General features: G+C 39.3%; 1 protein-coding gene across 3 annotated transcripts in view; it reads left to right on the top strand.

The window, feature by feature from the left end:
• Positions 1 to 17,374, top strand: part of SLC35F1 (solute carrier family 35 member F1) — a 368,958-nt gene that overhangs the window by 289,855 nt on the left and 61,729 nt on the right. For all 3 annotated transcript variants that reach the window (XM_081828869.1, XM_081828867.1, XM_081828868.1), the window contains exon 3: positions 5,187 to 5,314. In XM_081828869.1, coding sequence (XP_081684995.1) covers positions 5,187 to 5,314 — 128 coding nt within the window. The remainder of the gene's footprint in view (positions 1 to 5,186; positions 5,315 to 17,374) is intronic.

The following is a 17,374-nucleotide window of genomic DNA, read 5'->3' on the forward strand; positions in this document are numbered from 1 at the left end:
AGGGAAGTTCTGTCTTGGGCTTAGATCAGGCAGGGAGACACCAAATCCTTGATACTGACTTGCTAGTGGTGGGACACATCCTCATCCCTAAGCCGCTTTAGGACCAGCATCATTGGGCGCTGGCACCTCCAGGGGGCACCATGCACACCAGCTGCAGTGTGATGGGCGCCCCCTGGAGTTAGCAGTGGGGCACCCAGCGGGTGAGTTGGGACAGGTAGCCCATGAAAGAGCCTTTAATGAAAAATGTGTGACTCCTGAGGACAATGCCACGATTACAAATCAGAGAGGAAAAAGTGTACGGTACTAATGAGTATGAAGCCTGGGCCCTGATTGTCATGAGTCCAGATCCTGGCTGCTCTGTGTGACCTTTCAGGCAAGTTACTTAACTCCTCCTGGCCTTGGTCTTGTCATCTGCAAATAGGGTTAATAGCAATGTCTACTGTATCGGGTTATGATGACGATTAGGTAAGTTAATATTTGTAAAGCATGTAGATACTGCCTGATACAGAGTAAGTATCATAGAAGTTTTTGTTACAAAAATTCAAAAACACTTTCGATTGATCATGTTGTTGGTGCTTAGTAAAATTCAATCTGAATGACGTGATCAAGATTGTCAGTAATTTCTTTCCCTGTTCTTAATTAGTGAAGTTGTTATTGTTGCTAGAATGCTGTTACTTCAAATTAGGGTAACTTTCTTTGCTGCATTGTTCCTAATCCAGAAAAACTGGAAACAACTTAGATGTTTCTTAGTGGGAGACTAGATAAATTGTGGCATATTCAGAAAATATGATAATATACAGTGTTTAAAATAAATGAGTTAGCTCTACATGAAACAATAGGGATACATTTCTAAAACAATGTTAAGCATAAAAAAACCCCTAGAAGAATGACATCTGTAGTGTATCCAATAAACTTCCTTTTAAAGTTTAAAAACATACCAAAGGAAGTTATATACTATTTTGGATACAAACATACTATTTTGGATATAAACATAGGTAGAAAATGTATAACAAGAACAGAAACATGAAGGATCCACAACAATATCAAAACAGTGATTTGAGAAAGGAGGGAAGGGAATGAAATCTGGCAAGAGCAGAAAGGGAGCTTCAGTTTTATCGTTAACATTTTCTTCCTCAAAAAAATAAAAAACAAAAATAAAATTTCTGAAGCAAACATGGCAAAATGTTAACATCTATTAAATCAGGTTGGAGGAACCATGAGAGACTATGGACTCTGAGAAACAAACTGAGGGTTTTAGAGGGGAGGGCAGTGGGGGGATGGGTTAGCCCGGTGATGGGTATTAAAGAGGGCATGTGCTGCATGGAGCACTGGGTGTTATATGAAAACAATGAATCGTGGATCACCACATCAAAAATTAATGATGTAATGTATGGTGATTAACATAATAAAATTTTTAAAAAATCAGGTTGGAGGTTACCTTATTATATTATTCTCTAATATTTTTATTTATATTTGAACATATTGATAATAAAAGTAATAATTAACAGAATGCATGTAAATGGCAAACTGTAATTCTAAAGTTTCCACCCATGGATTTTATTACACCTTCTAGTTAATTTAAAAAAAAAAAAGAATTTCAAAACATTAACATACCACCAATTGTGCTGGTGTTTCTTATGGATGACCCTATTTTATGAGATTTAGGGAGCGGTTTGGCACAAAGGCTGTAAAGAATGCATTTTCATTATTTTAGAAAGAATTTTAATGGCCTATTGTACATCAGTGTTAATGAGAGTCATGTAGATAAATCCCTAAGCGGTCCTTTTTAGGGCTGGATTTTTTGCTCAGCCAAAAATACAGAAGTGCTCTCTTGCCTTCCTGGATAATTCTGCTGTGCAAGAATATTGTATGTTTTCTGGTGCTTCAAATGAAACAATATGGAACAGTATGGAACATTTATTTAGGGTGTTTTGCTTTGCAGACTTTTTCAGGAGAACAAGAAGGCAACTAATCATTCCTTTGAATCTATGTAATGAATTACACTTTGAATATGTTATTGATTGGTAGAACAAACAGCACCATGACCCAGATTTTCAGTCTTACATCACTGAGATGTGGTTGGTATGCTCTGAGTTTGGCAATTCTCTGTTCATTGTGTAAATTAACTGGGACAATGACCTGTGACTGTAGAATTGCAGCTTTGCAGTTAAACATGCCATCGACCTTTTTATGTCCTATGTATAGTATGTCATGTGTAAAATGGTCACAAAATTAATTGTGTCAGATGTTGTCTACATTCTAACTGAAAAACAATTTTCATTGTCTGGAACATGAATGTTTATAGTAAATATATTTTGAGTACCTCAATTTCGATCTATTTAGCATTGCTGAGATTATTAAACATGAAAATTATTCATACATTCTGTGTTACTTATTGACCACTCACCATGTACTGCTGGATCCTAGCGATAAAGTGATGACCAAGGCAATGCCATTGTCGTCAAATTGTTAATAATCTAATGAGTAATAGAGTCAAGAAAATAGGTCATTATAATACAGTGAGATAAGTATTATATGTGGGATAAGCAAAGGGTATTAAAGAAGCACACTACAGGGAAATCCAGCGGTAGGAAGACCAAGGAAGGCTCCCTGGTGGTAGAGTCTATGCTGATCGTTCATTTGGAGACTGGAGGAAGAATAGTCCAAGCAGAGGAATCAACACGAAGAAAACCCCAGAGATAAGACAAGGAAAAGCATACTTTAGGCCAGATGTTCAGATGTTTCTTTGGTATTAAGAACCTTCACTACCTTGTGGTTATATCTCTTTGGAATTCCTAGCCCAGGTCATCCTGAGGATAACCACTGGACACCGACCATTTGAAAGTCATAAGTTTGATCCTCAGCCCAATGCCCACGCTCCACCTAAAGCCAATTACATCAGAATTTTGAGTGTCTGGTTCCAGACATTGAAATTTTTAAAAAATCTCTCAAGAAGATGTGAATATTCAGTCAGGTTGCAAATCACTAATTTACAAGATAAATCCTGAGAAGTGTGTTGATTGATCAAATGCATAGGCAGATAAGAAAGGTAGAAATGCTGTGCAAGGGCATTGCCAAAATGAGCTGGCTATAAAGAAATGACCTTGGGGATCACATCCACCAGCTATGAAGCTCAGTGCAAAACACTAAGAAGTGAGACTCATATTCTAGAGCTGACTCTTGACATATTCAGAGAAATAACACTTCACACTTTTTTCAGTTCAATTATTTGTCCATTCCAAAACACTTAGCTAATCCTTACTATACGTCAGTATGCTAAGGGCTATGGATACATATATGAGTAAGACATTGATGTCTTATCATCCCCAAACTCCCAGTTTAGTGAAGAGACAATTTCTAAGTAATCACATCATGTGAAAGGACTATACAGACTGGGTACACATTGCCCAGGGGCAGTGGCATCAAACAAAATGGTAGAGAATAGCTGAATTTTGAAGGATGAACAGGAATTAGCAATTCACTGAGTCAGAAAGATTTTTAGTGTACTTGGAGCAAAGTTTGTGAGAAGTATGGCACCCAAAATGAGGCTTGAAAACTGGGTTAGCTACCGAAGGTCCAGGGACCTCTCCCTCCTTGTTGCCAACTAGGCACAACCCAGACTCTGACATTCTCTATGTAGCTGGAAAGCTTTGTTTTACAAGTTTCCATAAGGTTGAAAAGGTCTTCACCTCATATCGTTGTCACTGGAATAAGACCAGTGGTAGAAATTAGGAGTTCAAAGTTCTGAGAGTGGCTCAGAGACAGGTGAGGATGTAGAGTCTGTTGAAGTTCTTGAGGATCAGCTCAAGCACGGCTATAATACTAAAGGTGTGTGTCACTGGGGTAGCCAACCTCTAAGATGACCTCCAATGATCTCTGCCTCCTGGTATTCACACCCTTACAAAATTCTCTTCCTTGAGGTGGGTTGAACTTCTTGACCCTCCCTTAAAGAAGACGATAGGGGAGAAGTCCCATTTCTGATAATAAGTTATTTAAAAAACCTGTACTTTCCCTCTCCCCTGCTTTCTTTCTCCCGTTCCCCCTTCTTTCTGTCTCATTGCTCATCCTGGGTGAAACCAACTGCCATATTTTCAGGGAGGCCCTTGTGGTAAGGAGTGAGGCCTGCCAGCAGCCATGCTGAGTAAGCTTAGAAGCAGATCCCTCCCCAGTCAGTCCTTCAGATGTGACTATATCCATGGCTGACAACTTGGCAGCAACTTCTGGAGACAGCTTGAATCAGAGACACTCAGTTAAGCTGTGTCCAGATTCTTGACCCACAAAACTAGGAGATAATAGATGTTTGTTGTTTTAAGCAGCAGTGTTTTAGGATAATTTGTCATGCAGCAATACATAATGAATACAGTCCCCATTCACTCACAGTTTCTGCAGATTCCATATCCTGTATGAAGACCTCACAGGTTGGCTCCAGAGAGCTATTATTATTAACAATCATGCTTTCCCTTTGAGAAATAAGGTTTCTTTCAGGCTTGAAATATGGGAAAATATGGATGAAAAACTAAAGGATTCAAAATCTGTTCTGATGCTATAAGCTTAAGAAGCCAGATGGTGAAGATTATGGTTTGGGGTAATATTCAGACCATGGTCCTACAGCTCTTGTCCATCTGAGAGTGACTCTCTACTTCCTTCCTTTTCCCATCACCCACACCCCACCAGAATATAATGTTCAAAGCATGTAACGTTCAAAGCTGAGCAAGCGCTCAGGATAGCATCTTGGAGTCTAACTGCAGATCGGCTGTCAAGCATAAGCCTTTGTCCATAGGCTACCCTCATTTCATTTCTTTCTATTTTACCACAATACTGAAGTTTAGAATGATTTGGACTTTGTGTGTGTTTATGCAGCCTTTCTAGCATACCTTTCCTTTTATTTTTACATGATGTACCTTTTTTTCTTCAAATGTTCATGAGAAAATGCCTTTCATGGTGAACTAAAAACCTACCCAGTCTTATTCTGGCACAAAAACCAATTTGAAAGGCCAAAGTCTGCAATGAAAACTATTAGCTAAGTAAAAACATGTCAGTCTCTGCCACAATTCAGTTGTTTAATTAAACATTTGTTAAGGAACAGTAAAAAATATACAGTACAACAATATTTTAGAATCCTTCTAAATACACAGTTTAGTATGTATTCAGAACCTAATCCATTTCTTCTCATCTTCATAACGCAGGAGAAGAAAACCTCCTGGCAATTTTACGACGAAGGTGGTGGAAGTATATGATCCTGGGACTCATCGACCTGGAAGCAAATTACCTGGTGGTCAAGGCCTACCAGTACACGACTCTGACCAGTATCCAGGTACTAGCAGCTCTTCTGTCCTTCTCAACCTCCTCGGTGTCCAGATGTAATTTACTTTCAGTATAGTCACCTGGGAATCTAAATACTCCTCTGTAGGTTTTGCAACAAGAGGGAAATTGGGTGTTTAAAAATTAACTGGAGCTTTATTTCTATGTCTTACTAATTTTTCTTAATTCAGATGTAATTAGATGTCTTTTTCCTCTTTGTTCTTAATGGACCATAACAATTGACAATGTAGGAAAATATTTTCTAGCTATGAATACTACCAACTAATCTTATGTCAGTAAAAGAGTTAATAAGCATAAAAACAGAGCTATTTTAAGCACAACTTATAACATTTTAGAACATGTTAATGGACTTTGATTAATCAGTGCTTAATAATCTTTTCTTTTAGCTTTCTTTAATGAGGAGATTTTGCAACCTGAAGGGACGGAATTTTTCCTAAAAGAACAAGATACAAATTCCTAAATAGTGGTGTTATTCATGAAGATAACCACTCTGTCCTCTCTTTTTCTTTCATGCACATGCATGTGTATACACACACACACACACACACAATTGCAAGTTTAAACTTCGGTTTTCACAACTTTCACCAGACACCGCTTACATTCTTCATTACACCATAAATAATACACTTGACCATTTTGTTTCACACTCATTTCCCTTTTTATGACAATATTATGAATTTTACAGTCATTCCAAAGCTCTGGGATGAAAACAAAATATTATTCACATATATTATATCTTACTTAGACTAGATGCCACAACAACATTCCTGCCATTCAAATAATTAGCTTAGAAACAACAATAGCAAAAATGCAGAATCAAGCAAGCAAACCAACCACCTAAACATATTTAGATTACATATATTGAATGGGAACTTGTTTAAGCTGGAATGAGAAGGGGCTACAGGATTCTTCCTGTATGCCCAAGGAGAGACAGAAAGGATGGTTGTCTACCTACACCCATTGAAGAAAAGTCCAGAGCCCTATTCTAATTGGACCGCAATGACAGCAGGGGAATGCTGTGAGCTAATTGTCTTAAACTTGGACTCCCCAGCCCAATACAGGATGAGATTTCTGATTGGTTTAGACTCATGTTTTTCAGTAGGAGTACTACTGGCATTTTGGGGGGGATAATTTTTCATGATTTGGGTCCCTTTCCTGCATTATTGGTCATTTAATATTCTTAGCTCCTGTCCACTAAATGCTAATAGCATCTTTTTCAGCTTTGTAACAACTAAAAGTGTCCCTGTGGATTTCCAAATGCCCTCTGGCAGGGAGGTACCATCTCTGCTTGAGGGTTCCTGGCTCACCAGTCAGCACTCACTCGTGGAGTCAGGGTGGGATCAATCCCACCAGTCACCTGTCACCCACTGCAGGAGAGGAGAGGTGGATGGATGCTGGAAAATCAGCTGAGTGCCTCCACACTCAACTTCACTCCCACTCAGTTCAACGAGCCCCACAACAGAAACCGATACCTCTTCTGTGCTTCCATGGCACTTTATTTGTTAGCTCTGTCTACACAGTCTGTCTTACCTAAGAATGATGTTTCAATATTCCCACCTACACCACCCAACTGTGAGTGCTTTCACAACAAGGGTAATTTCTTGTTCACCTTCGAATCTCTAGTACCTACAAGAAAACCCAGCACATGCCAGGTACTCAATAAATGTTTAAAGAAGTTAATTCAGTTGCATTGATTTCCACTATTTGGGGGCACAGAAATTCCCAGCAGTTCTCTACCTAAATGTAGAGGCCTCCAGAATGTCTTTACAGATACGGTGGGAGAAGGAAGAGACAAATGTTAGCTTTGTGGCAGAACTGAGCCCATTAGCCCAGAGCCAAAAGCTATAAATGAGCCTGGGGAGAATGAGGAGGAGACTTTCCCCTTTGAAAATACAGTTGACTTTTTGTGGGTTTTTTTTCCTTTAAGCATTGAAAAGTCACAACCAATTGTTGGTTTCTTAAAGTTCTATGGAGTTTTGAAAATTTTTTTTCAATTTTCCTTTTTTTTTTTTGAACAGTGGCAATTTATTAACAACTGGTCCCCTGGTCTTCAGGTGTTTAGTTCAACCCATGTCATATCCCACCATCCTGATCCATCCTACTACCTCTCTCAGATTAGCTATTCAGTGCCTATCATAATGTTCCATTCTATGAAAAAGTTTAATTCTTTAGTGAGAAAGAAAAATAATAATTCTACTGGAATATCAGTTGGTCTTCATTGTAATTTACTGAGCAAGGAATAGTGGAAAGTAAAAAGCAAGTTGAATCTAACAATCTTAGAATTACTTTGCCACCTACAACAAATAAATCTATTAAATAAAAATAAATGGTCAGAACAGAAGGCATTTGCTCTGGGAACCATGTCTGTACTGCTGTTTAGTAATTTAATTTTGTTTACTCATTGCAAATCAGTATAACTAACAAGTGCCAATAATTTTTCCTTATTTCTATAAATATTAATTCAGCTTATAATATGTGCTTAGCTTTTACTCATATTAATCAATAAAGAAAATATATTAATTAAGCCTCTGAGAAATGAGCTAGTTATTGCAGGTGACATGAAAAGAAATGAATAAGCCTTGCCCTCCAGAAACATATGAATTGATAAAGAGCATAAGAGGCAAAAATCTATTGATAGCAATGCCAAGTATGGCGAGAGAACAGATGCCTAAGTGCAACAGTTTCCAAAGGAGGCAGAGATAATATTTCCAAAGACAAGACACTATCCATTCATATGAGTCTATAAGATTAGATAAAATGTAGAGAGGATAAAATGTGGGTATAGCTTTGCACAGGGGATGAAGAGCATGACAGAAGCATGGGGGCAGGAAACCCAATGAATATGACTGGAGAGCAATTATTCCAGTTTGATTCATCCAGTCACTTAAAAAATAATTACTGAAAAATTCTAACTTCAGGACATTTTGTTAAGTGGTGAACAAAGTTGCAAGCATAAATAGATACAAGCTGTATTCTCATGGAGCTTCTAGTCAAATAGGGAAAGCAGCATTTGGTCAAATAATCAAATGAATGGATGTATAGTTATAATGAGGGATAAATGTTGGCCACAGCAACTTCTTTCAAGACACATCTCTAAAGGCAAGGGAAACAAAAGCAAAAATGAACTTTTGGGACTTCATCAAGATAAAAAGCTTCTGCACAGCAAAGGAAACAGTCAACAAAACTAAGAGGCAATGGGAGAGGAATGGGAGAAGATATTTGCAAATGACATTACAAATAAAGGACTAGTATCCAAGATCTATAAAGAACTTATCAAACTCAATACCCAAAAAATAATAATCCAGTCAAGAAATGGGCAGAAGACACGAACAGACACTTCTCCAAAGAAGACATACAAATGGCTAACAGACACATGAAAAAATGTTCAACATCACTAGCCATCAGGGAAATGCAAATCAAAACCACAATGAGATACCACCTTACACCAGTTAGAATGACAAAAATTAACAAGACAGGAAACAACAAATGTTGGCAAGGATGTGGAGAAAGGGGAACCCTCTTACACTGTTGGTGGGAGTGCAAGCTGGTACAGCCACTTTGGAAAACAGTGTGGCAGTTCCTCAAAAAGTTAAAAATAGAGCTACCCTATGACCCAGCAATTGCACTACTAGGTGTTTACCCCAAAGATACAGATGTAGTGAAAAGAAGGGGCACATGCACCCTAAGGTTCATAACAGCAGTGTCCACAATAGCCGAACTATGGAAAGAGCTGAGATGTCCTTCAACAGATGAATGGATAAAGAAGATGTGGTTCATATATACAAAGGAATATTACTCAGCCATCAGAAAGGATGAATACCTACCATTTGCATCGAAATAGATGGAACTGGAGGGGTTATGGTAAGTGAAGGAAGTCAAGCAGAGAAAGACAATTATCATATGGTTTCACTCATATGTGGAACATAAGGAATAGTGCAGAGGACCACAGGGGAAGGGAGGGAAAACTGAATGGGAAGAAATCAGAGAGGGAGACAAGCTATGAGAGACTTGACTCCAGGAAACAAACCGAAGGTTACAGAAGGGAGGGGGGTGAGGGGTTGAGGTAACCAGGTGACGGGTATTAAGGAGGGCACATGTGATGAGCCCTGGTTGTTATATGCAATTAATGAACTGTTGAACACTACATCAAAAACTAATCATGTACCATATGTTGGCTAACTGAACATAATAATAAAAAATAAATAATAAAAATAAAAAAAATAAATAAATAGGAGGAGTGGAAGGAGATCCAAGCAAAGAAGACAATATGTTCAAGGCCCTGAATGAGAAGGGCTGTGGCAAGGATGAGGTTGTAGACAAGTCATGTGACGGGCCTTAGAGAATGAAGAGTGGTACAAGATGGCCTGGAGAAGGAGGCAGGGGCCAGACACTATGAGTCTCAATGGCCAGATCAAGGGTTTGAGTCTTAAGGCTAAGTGCCATGGGAAGCCAAATTTGAATTTTAAAGAAAACTCAGGCCCTGGTGTAGAGAACATATTGAAGCAGTGGATTCTCTTAAAGGAATCAAGAAAGAGAGCTGAAGAGTTAAGTTGGGGCCATATTGTAGGAAGAAGATGTCAGTACAAAGAGTGTGACTTAATTTTATTGGTGAAAGAGAGCCATGAAAGTTTCTGAGGAAAGAAATGATAGGATGTGACCCAGTAACCCTTTTTCAAAGCACTTCTGTTTTCACAAGACAGTCTCCATTAATAGTTGGCACAGCACCAAATACTTTTGTTTCTTGATTCTTTTAAAAATAGAGACGTAAAGCAAAAAGATACGAAGAGCCTCTCCTTGCTTTCTCTTCCTGCCCTTTGCGTTCATTCACCAAACTTAGGGTTAAATGTCACAAACAACTGATACATGAAACTTGAGAGGAAAATATTTTTTCTTTTTTTTTGAAATATATATTTTTGAAATGATTATAGACTCACAGGGAATTGCAAAAATATGTAGAGTTCTTTGCATCATTTACACAGCTTTCCCCAATGGTGACATTTTATATGACTTTAGTGTAATGTCAAAACCAGGATATTGATATTGGTACAATACTGTTAACTAGACTACAGACCTTTTTCAGTTTTCAACCCTTTTTCTTTCACTCGTTTGTGTGTGTGTGTAGTTCTGTGCAATTAGATCCCACGTGTAAGTTTGTGTAAACACTACCACAATCAGAATACAGAACTGCCCCATTACCACAAAGGAACTCCCTTTGCTACCACTGTGAAGTTGCACCCATCCCACCACCGATCCCTGTCATCTGGCAACCATTAATCTGTTCTCCAGCTATGTGATTTTGTCAGCAGGAGCATGCCATATAAAATGGAATCATGCAGTATTTAACCTTTGGAGATTTTTTTTTTTTCCATTAAGCATAATGTCTTTAAGTGCATCCAGATTGTTGCATATATCGATACTTTATTCCTTTTTATTGCAGTGTAGTATTACACGGTATAGATGTACCAGAGTGTGTTTAACCATTCACCTGTTGAGAGACATTTGGGTTGTTTCCACTTTGGACTTTTATAAAGGTGCTATGAACATCTGTGTGCAAGTTTTTGTGTTAACATAAGATTTCATTTCTCTGGGATAACTGCTCAAAAGTGCATCCACTGGGTCATATGGAAATGCCTGTTTGGTTTTAGAAATTGGCAAGCAGTTTTCAGAGCAGTAGCACCATGTTACATACCCGCCAGCAATGTGTGGGAGGCCCAGTTGCTCCCCATCCTTATCAGCACTTGGTGTTACCATTATCTTGTATTTTAGCCATTCCAAAAGGTACATAGTGATATTTCATTGTGGTTTTATTGTGCAAGTCCCCCGGGGTTAATAATGTTGAACATCTTTTGGAAAAAAATGTTTTAACTTTGCCTTCATAATTGGAAGCTAAAGAAAGTTAACAATGGCAAAAGAGATAACATATTAGGAAAAAGATGATGGAGTAGAGACATAGAAGTGAAGAAACCCAGCTGTTTCCTTTATTAGAAAATGAAGAGATTTATAAGGATTTGTAGGGATTGTATTCTAAAGATACATTTGTGAGTTTGTATCTCTTGATTTGTAGAGAATGAATAGATTGTGCCTGTGACTTTGAGACAGATTAGCAATGACATTTGGATAAATTCTAAAAGCTCTGCTATTTTTATAACTGTGCTATATGAACCATTTCAGTAGAAATATCAGCTTTACAACTTCTCGCCTAAAGATTATTCATCGTTTTTCAGCCATGTAGTACTAAAATGCAAACAGATGAAACTAGTGCTTCTGTGAAATCAGAAGAAAGCTGGTCTCTTCAAACGTGGTATTTGTAACTAAAATTAACTCACATTGGAAACGATTTGCAGTACTCTTGCTGATAAAGATGCTGAGGGGTCTGTACCTCTAACACATCTCCTGCTCACATAGTGCCTACTTCAGAGCATTTTCCATTCTTCAAGCAGTTTCCATCAGGGGCAAAGGACAAGAAAGAAATCCCTCTGGCCCTACTTAAATATGTAGCAGTTCAAATCATGACTATTCAAGAGATATTTTAAAGTACATTTTAAAGTAAAGCCACTGGAAATAAAAGAAAAATTATTTTCTTTCTGTCCCGCTCCTCTGACTTGGGCATGTTTAGGACAGGTTAAAACGGGATGCAGGCCAGCCTCCCCAGTGTGCAGTGATATCCAACCCTGAGACTAATTCTACAAGGCATACACACACAACACATACATGTAACATATGCAACATGCTAAGACATACACATGTGACAGTTTGTCTTATTGCTTTACATAACTCTCAGGCCTTTCTGGGTCTTCTCTTTGTCAATTTTCAGTAGGTTATGAGTTAAGTTGTATCAGATACAGAGAAAGGCTAGGTAGTTTATACGTTGTTATGTCTAAAATTTAAGCCATGTGAATAGACTTGCCCTTCAGATGTATTTATTAATTTAAAAATGCCTATGCTGTGGCTAGAGGCTGGGGATACGACTACTAATCAGACCCCAGCCCTGCTGTGGGGCAGTGGGCAGCTATGTTATCGGTTAGGATCCAATACAGTTGTGTGATGAAGAAAGGATGCATTAGTAGTAGCTTTCCTGGAGACAGGAGAGAGGTACCTCTCATCCCCAAGAGTCATGTACCTGTGGTCCCGTAGTCAAGAAGTTATGATACATGAGAAAAAGTCACTAAACTTCTTATTTGTAGCAAACTTGTATTTCCACCACGTGGATGAACCCAGAGACAAAGCCCGCCTATGGACATTAGAAGCAGGTCCATGGGCTTGAGTTTATGATTATGGGCTCAGCTTTTAAGACTGTATTTCCTTCTTACCCATGCTGTTTTACCTGCCCCTGGTGCAGGACTGTGGCAGTTTATGACTATTCAAGAGATATTTTAAAGTACATTTAAAAGCAAAGCTTTAAAAGCAGACAAAGTTCTTACCCTTAAAGGGTATAAAGGGAATACGATATTCTGAATGTCTTTCAGATTTCTTAGATCTGGACTTTTTATTTTCACAATTGTAGAAATAACTTAAATATGTAGCAGTTCAAATCTAAATTTTGATTGGGCACTACAGGTTTCCTGTCAGCATTTTATCCTGGGAAGAATATAGACCCTTACTCATCACCAGAGAATCACACTAAATCTACCTTCAACCTCTCCTTAGTTCCATTACTATGCCCATCCCTAAGCCTGTCCTTTTTAAGATTTTATTTTATTTATTTGAGAGAGAGAGCACAAGCAGGGGAGAAGGACAAAAGGAGAGGGACAGACTCCCCATTGAGCAGGGAGCCCGATGCGGGGCTCGATCCCAGGACCCTGGGATTGTGACCTGAGCTGAAGGCAGACGCTTAACCGACTGAGCCACCCAGGCGCCCCTCTAAACCTGTCTTTAAATGTGTTCTGTAGAACTGCTTTCTAGAGAAGAAAGCTTTCACATTCTACCTCCATTGACTTGGAGCCTGGGTGGTCGCCCAGATGCCGCAGGTAAAGCCACTGGAAAGCAAGAGGAGCACCTCTTTCACTCCCTTCCACTGTACTCTGTAACAGCCATGCTTGCAGGACCAGAAAGCATGCACTGGATCCTGCCTTGACTCTATTTATTTCTTTATCTTCACTTTTCTTATGGTCACTGTCATTTTCTACTTTTTATGATAGTTGTTTTTTTTTTTTTTTACATATTTCCTCCCTCTTGCATTCTGTAAGGACCTTGAAGGTGGGACCTGTGTACCCGGTATACAGTAAGCACTGAATAAATTTCTGGTGTTTGAATAAATGCAGAAACAATTCATCTTCGTTTCCTTCACAAGATCATGTATACGTAGATGCCAAAAAATGTATGAAATATTTGAGTAAATAAGTTAATGCATGAAAAGATGAATTTCTAAAGGTGAGTTATGTTTGGGGTAGGACAACACAGTGACCTTTAGTTGTTTTATCATCAGTAAGTTCATTTATTCATACAGGACTCAGATATGAAACTCTAAATACCTTTGGAGTATTCTACTATGCTCTGGGGATGTAGAGATGATGAAAAAACTGTCCCAGCTCTCAAGAAGCTCAAGTGTTATAGGCATTGCCTCAATACAGATTCACTTGTGCTATACTTAGATGTTCAAAGCATCTACACCTTCTTTATAATCCTATAATTTATCTAATCTTTCTAGTGAAACTTCCCCTCAAATGCCCAAAAGCTGGCTAAATAGCAGTAGATGGAGGGGGAAAGTCTGATTTCATATAAAGATTACTAATGTCTTCCAGTTAAACATTTTCTTTGGATAGTTGAGTTGCTTTTGGACAAGTGCTCAGCCTCTCAGAAGTCCCTTCTTCCATACTCACTTCTGAGATGGCGTGTGGGTGGGTCTGTAGTGTTGCTTTGGGCCTATGTTGGTCCCTTGGCTGCTCTCCACTGTAGGACAGCCCTCCCATTGTTGGGTGTTGGGTGTGCACTTTCTGGATTGGATATGGAGCCCCTCCTCATTTCTGTGCCTGGCATTTTGCTGGCCTCTGCTGTTCACTCTGCCCCCCAGTGGTCTCCCTCTCCTTTCTGACTGGCCCTCTGATCCTCGCTGACACTGTGGCCTCCAGGTATCTGGCCGTGAATGTGTTTGGTCTCCAGTCTTGGTGGCCCCTGCCAGATGGAACCCCTCACCCCACCCCAGGTAAGCCAGCCTGCACCCCTTTGCAGAGCACTCAGACTTCTGGCAAAACAGGAGCCCCAGAAAAGACTTCTGGGGAACTAGCGTGCTCTCTGCTAATGACACTTCACCTCTCATCATTCTCTGATGTGGCCTCTTCAGGTTGATGTGGCTGTCCCAAAAGGAAACCAGTGCTTTGCTTTCAATTTCCTCTAACTATCTAGCATTCTTTCTCCCCCTGAGACTTCAATCCAGACAGGACACCTCTGGGCACCTATGAGTCAACACTCACTTCTCCGATGTTAATTTTCTTTTCTCTTCCCACAGTCCATGGTGGGAGAGACAAGCACTCCCTCCGCCCCCGGCCCCCGCTCTTCCTCTCTATCATGGACTTCCTTGTCTCACATCCTCCTTCTGGGACACCAGACCTCCCAGTTCGGTCCTAAAGTAGAAAAGAGCAACCTTCCACATTCTGGAAGAAACCCTGACGTACTTGGTAATATCAATTCTTTATATGTTGGAGGGAGAATTACAGAATTTAGAATCCTTTCTCTGTCATTGAAACTGACTCTAGACCTTTCTTTGTTAAAGATGTCAGGAGGGGCACCTGGGTGGCTCAGTCATTAAGCATCTGCCTTCGGCTCAGGTCCTGATCCCAGGGTCCTGGGATCGAGCCCTGCATGGGGCTTCCTGCTCAGCGGGAAGCCTGCTTCTCCCACTCCCCCTGCTTGTGTTCCCTCTCTCGCTGTCTCTCTCTCCGTCAAATAAATAAATAAAACCTTTAAAAAAAAAAAAAGATCCAGGAAAGTTAGCTTGGTGTTTGAAAGCTAATGAATGACCTCTCTGTTCTATAAAGGACCCGCTCTCTTTCTCTTCGTGGCTCAGTTTAACAGGTAGAAGGCTATATGGGGCATGATTGATGGTGGAAAATTAAATTTCCAGAAAACTTTATCCTACTTTTCTGGAAAACAGATGTATAGACAAATCACAGTGCAGCATAAACAGTAGTAAAATGGAGCTATGCACAAATGCTATGGGATTACAGAGAGAAGGGACTGGATCCACCAGTGACAGAGAGGACTCTCCAGAGGAGACATTTTGTTGGGGTCTATAAACCTAGACTTTACTGACAGCATGAATCCCACAGTAAAACAGGGCCACTTGGTTCCCTGGTGATTGTCAGCTCCAATGGCTCATGTAGACAGGTTATAAATAAGTGAGATGCCCTTATCTGTTTGTTCTCTGTCTGAGCATCCATTTTCCCACTTCTAGGAATTTAAAAACCTGCCTGCTGGTGTGATCCTGTGTATGCACACGTTATGTTGCATGCAGTGCTCCTTGTCTCCCCACAGCCCCAGCAACAATAATGCAACAAACAATAACAACAATAATTGTATTGTTCTGATCCTGCCACCACCTCCAACCCCTTCCTCAGTGAAGTTCCTCTGTCGTTCCTGCAGACGGAGTTTCACTGGTCTTCCAGCATTCTCAGACTTGTCTGAGATCCATGTGACAGTGTCCTAGGCCAAGCTAGGACACCCACTGCTTTAGCCATGCCTCCAGCATGTGGTAGATGCTCAAAAAATACCAGTCCTTTTACTCAAATATTTTCCACTTCGTGTATTCTTTCCATTGATCCAATTTAAGAAAAAAATTTAAAAGATACATGTTACCTAAACCAGTCCGTCCTTTCACACCCTGTCACTCTTGGACAGCAACTTGAAGAAAAGCAATGAAAAATTGTACAGTTGCATGCAAACCATTCTAGGTGAAAGACCTTGCTTGAGACACAAGGAGAAGGTTAGGAAACCCACATTCCAATTAGATTTGCCACTGATTGATTACTGTGTTACCTTACGTAAGACCTTTTGCTAGTCAATAAAGGTGAGATCTCATAAAGATTAATGAGATTGCTTCTAGGTACAAGCAAAATTCTTCTAGCCCACTCTGGGAGTGAAAATACCAAGGGAATTTGTACAAGCAAATATGGTAATATCCTACTTGGAATCATGTTTTCACAGTACCAGGGGCTAAACAAACCTTAAAGCCATAGAATGCTGTTGCTTGACATGTAAAATCAAGAAAATTTTCTCCTGTGGTACAGATGCACCACCTTTTTGCAATGAACATGTTCCTGAAATAGTACTTCCAAATAAATTTTTATAGATGATTTATATTTTTAACCTGGGAAATGTACAGGGTATTTCTTGTAAATTGAGAAATAATTTTGTATGATGAACAGTAACTATATCTGTTTCTACAGGTATTCTTTCCATACACTGAGTTTGTGAAAAGGGAAACACTCTCATAGTCCTATATTACACCACAGAAGATTCATATTTTCAGAGTTAGCAGCCAAAATGCCTGTTATATTTGCTGGATAAGAGTGAACAGGGTAGAGAGGAAGACACAGGAGGCCCAACCTTGGATATCCCCAAGGCGTCTAAAAGCTCACACAGATTAATCCATTAATCACTGACTGCCTTACACCTCCCAAACGTGCATGCTCTCTATGGAATAGAGTCGGTGGAATTATGGACAAATGGACACTTTTAATCAATGTTTTCATTCATTTAAGTAAGGAATTGCAAACAGATTTAGCGAGCACCTCTAAATGTGTGTGTGTGTGTGTGTGTGTGCGTATAAAAGAGGAAAAGACAGGGAGACAGAGAAAACGAGACCAAAACAGAAAACATAGTATTGAAAACAAGTCTTCTAATGTCCAAGTAAATAAAATTTCAAAACTCAAAGTTTTCTTTACTTTGGAAACTTATGACTTAGAAGCCTTAATAGAAACTAATTAAAATTTTAAGTCAGAATGTTCCAGTATGATGATTCAGTAATTCCACTACTGGGCATTTACCCAAAGAAAACAAAAGCACTATTTTTATTTTTTTTTTATTTTTATTTTTTAATTTTTAATTTTTAATTTTT

This window comes from Leptonychotes weddellii, chromosome 8 (genome assembly GCF_054177405.1).
Source record: "Leptonychotes weddellii isolate Sample4059 chromosome 8, ASM5417740v2, whole genome shotgun sequence".
Taxonomy (NCBI): Eukaryota; Metazoa; Chordata; class Mammalia; order Carnivora; family Phocidae; genus Leptonychotes; species Leptonychotes weddellii.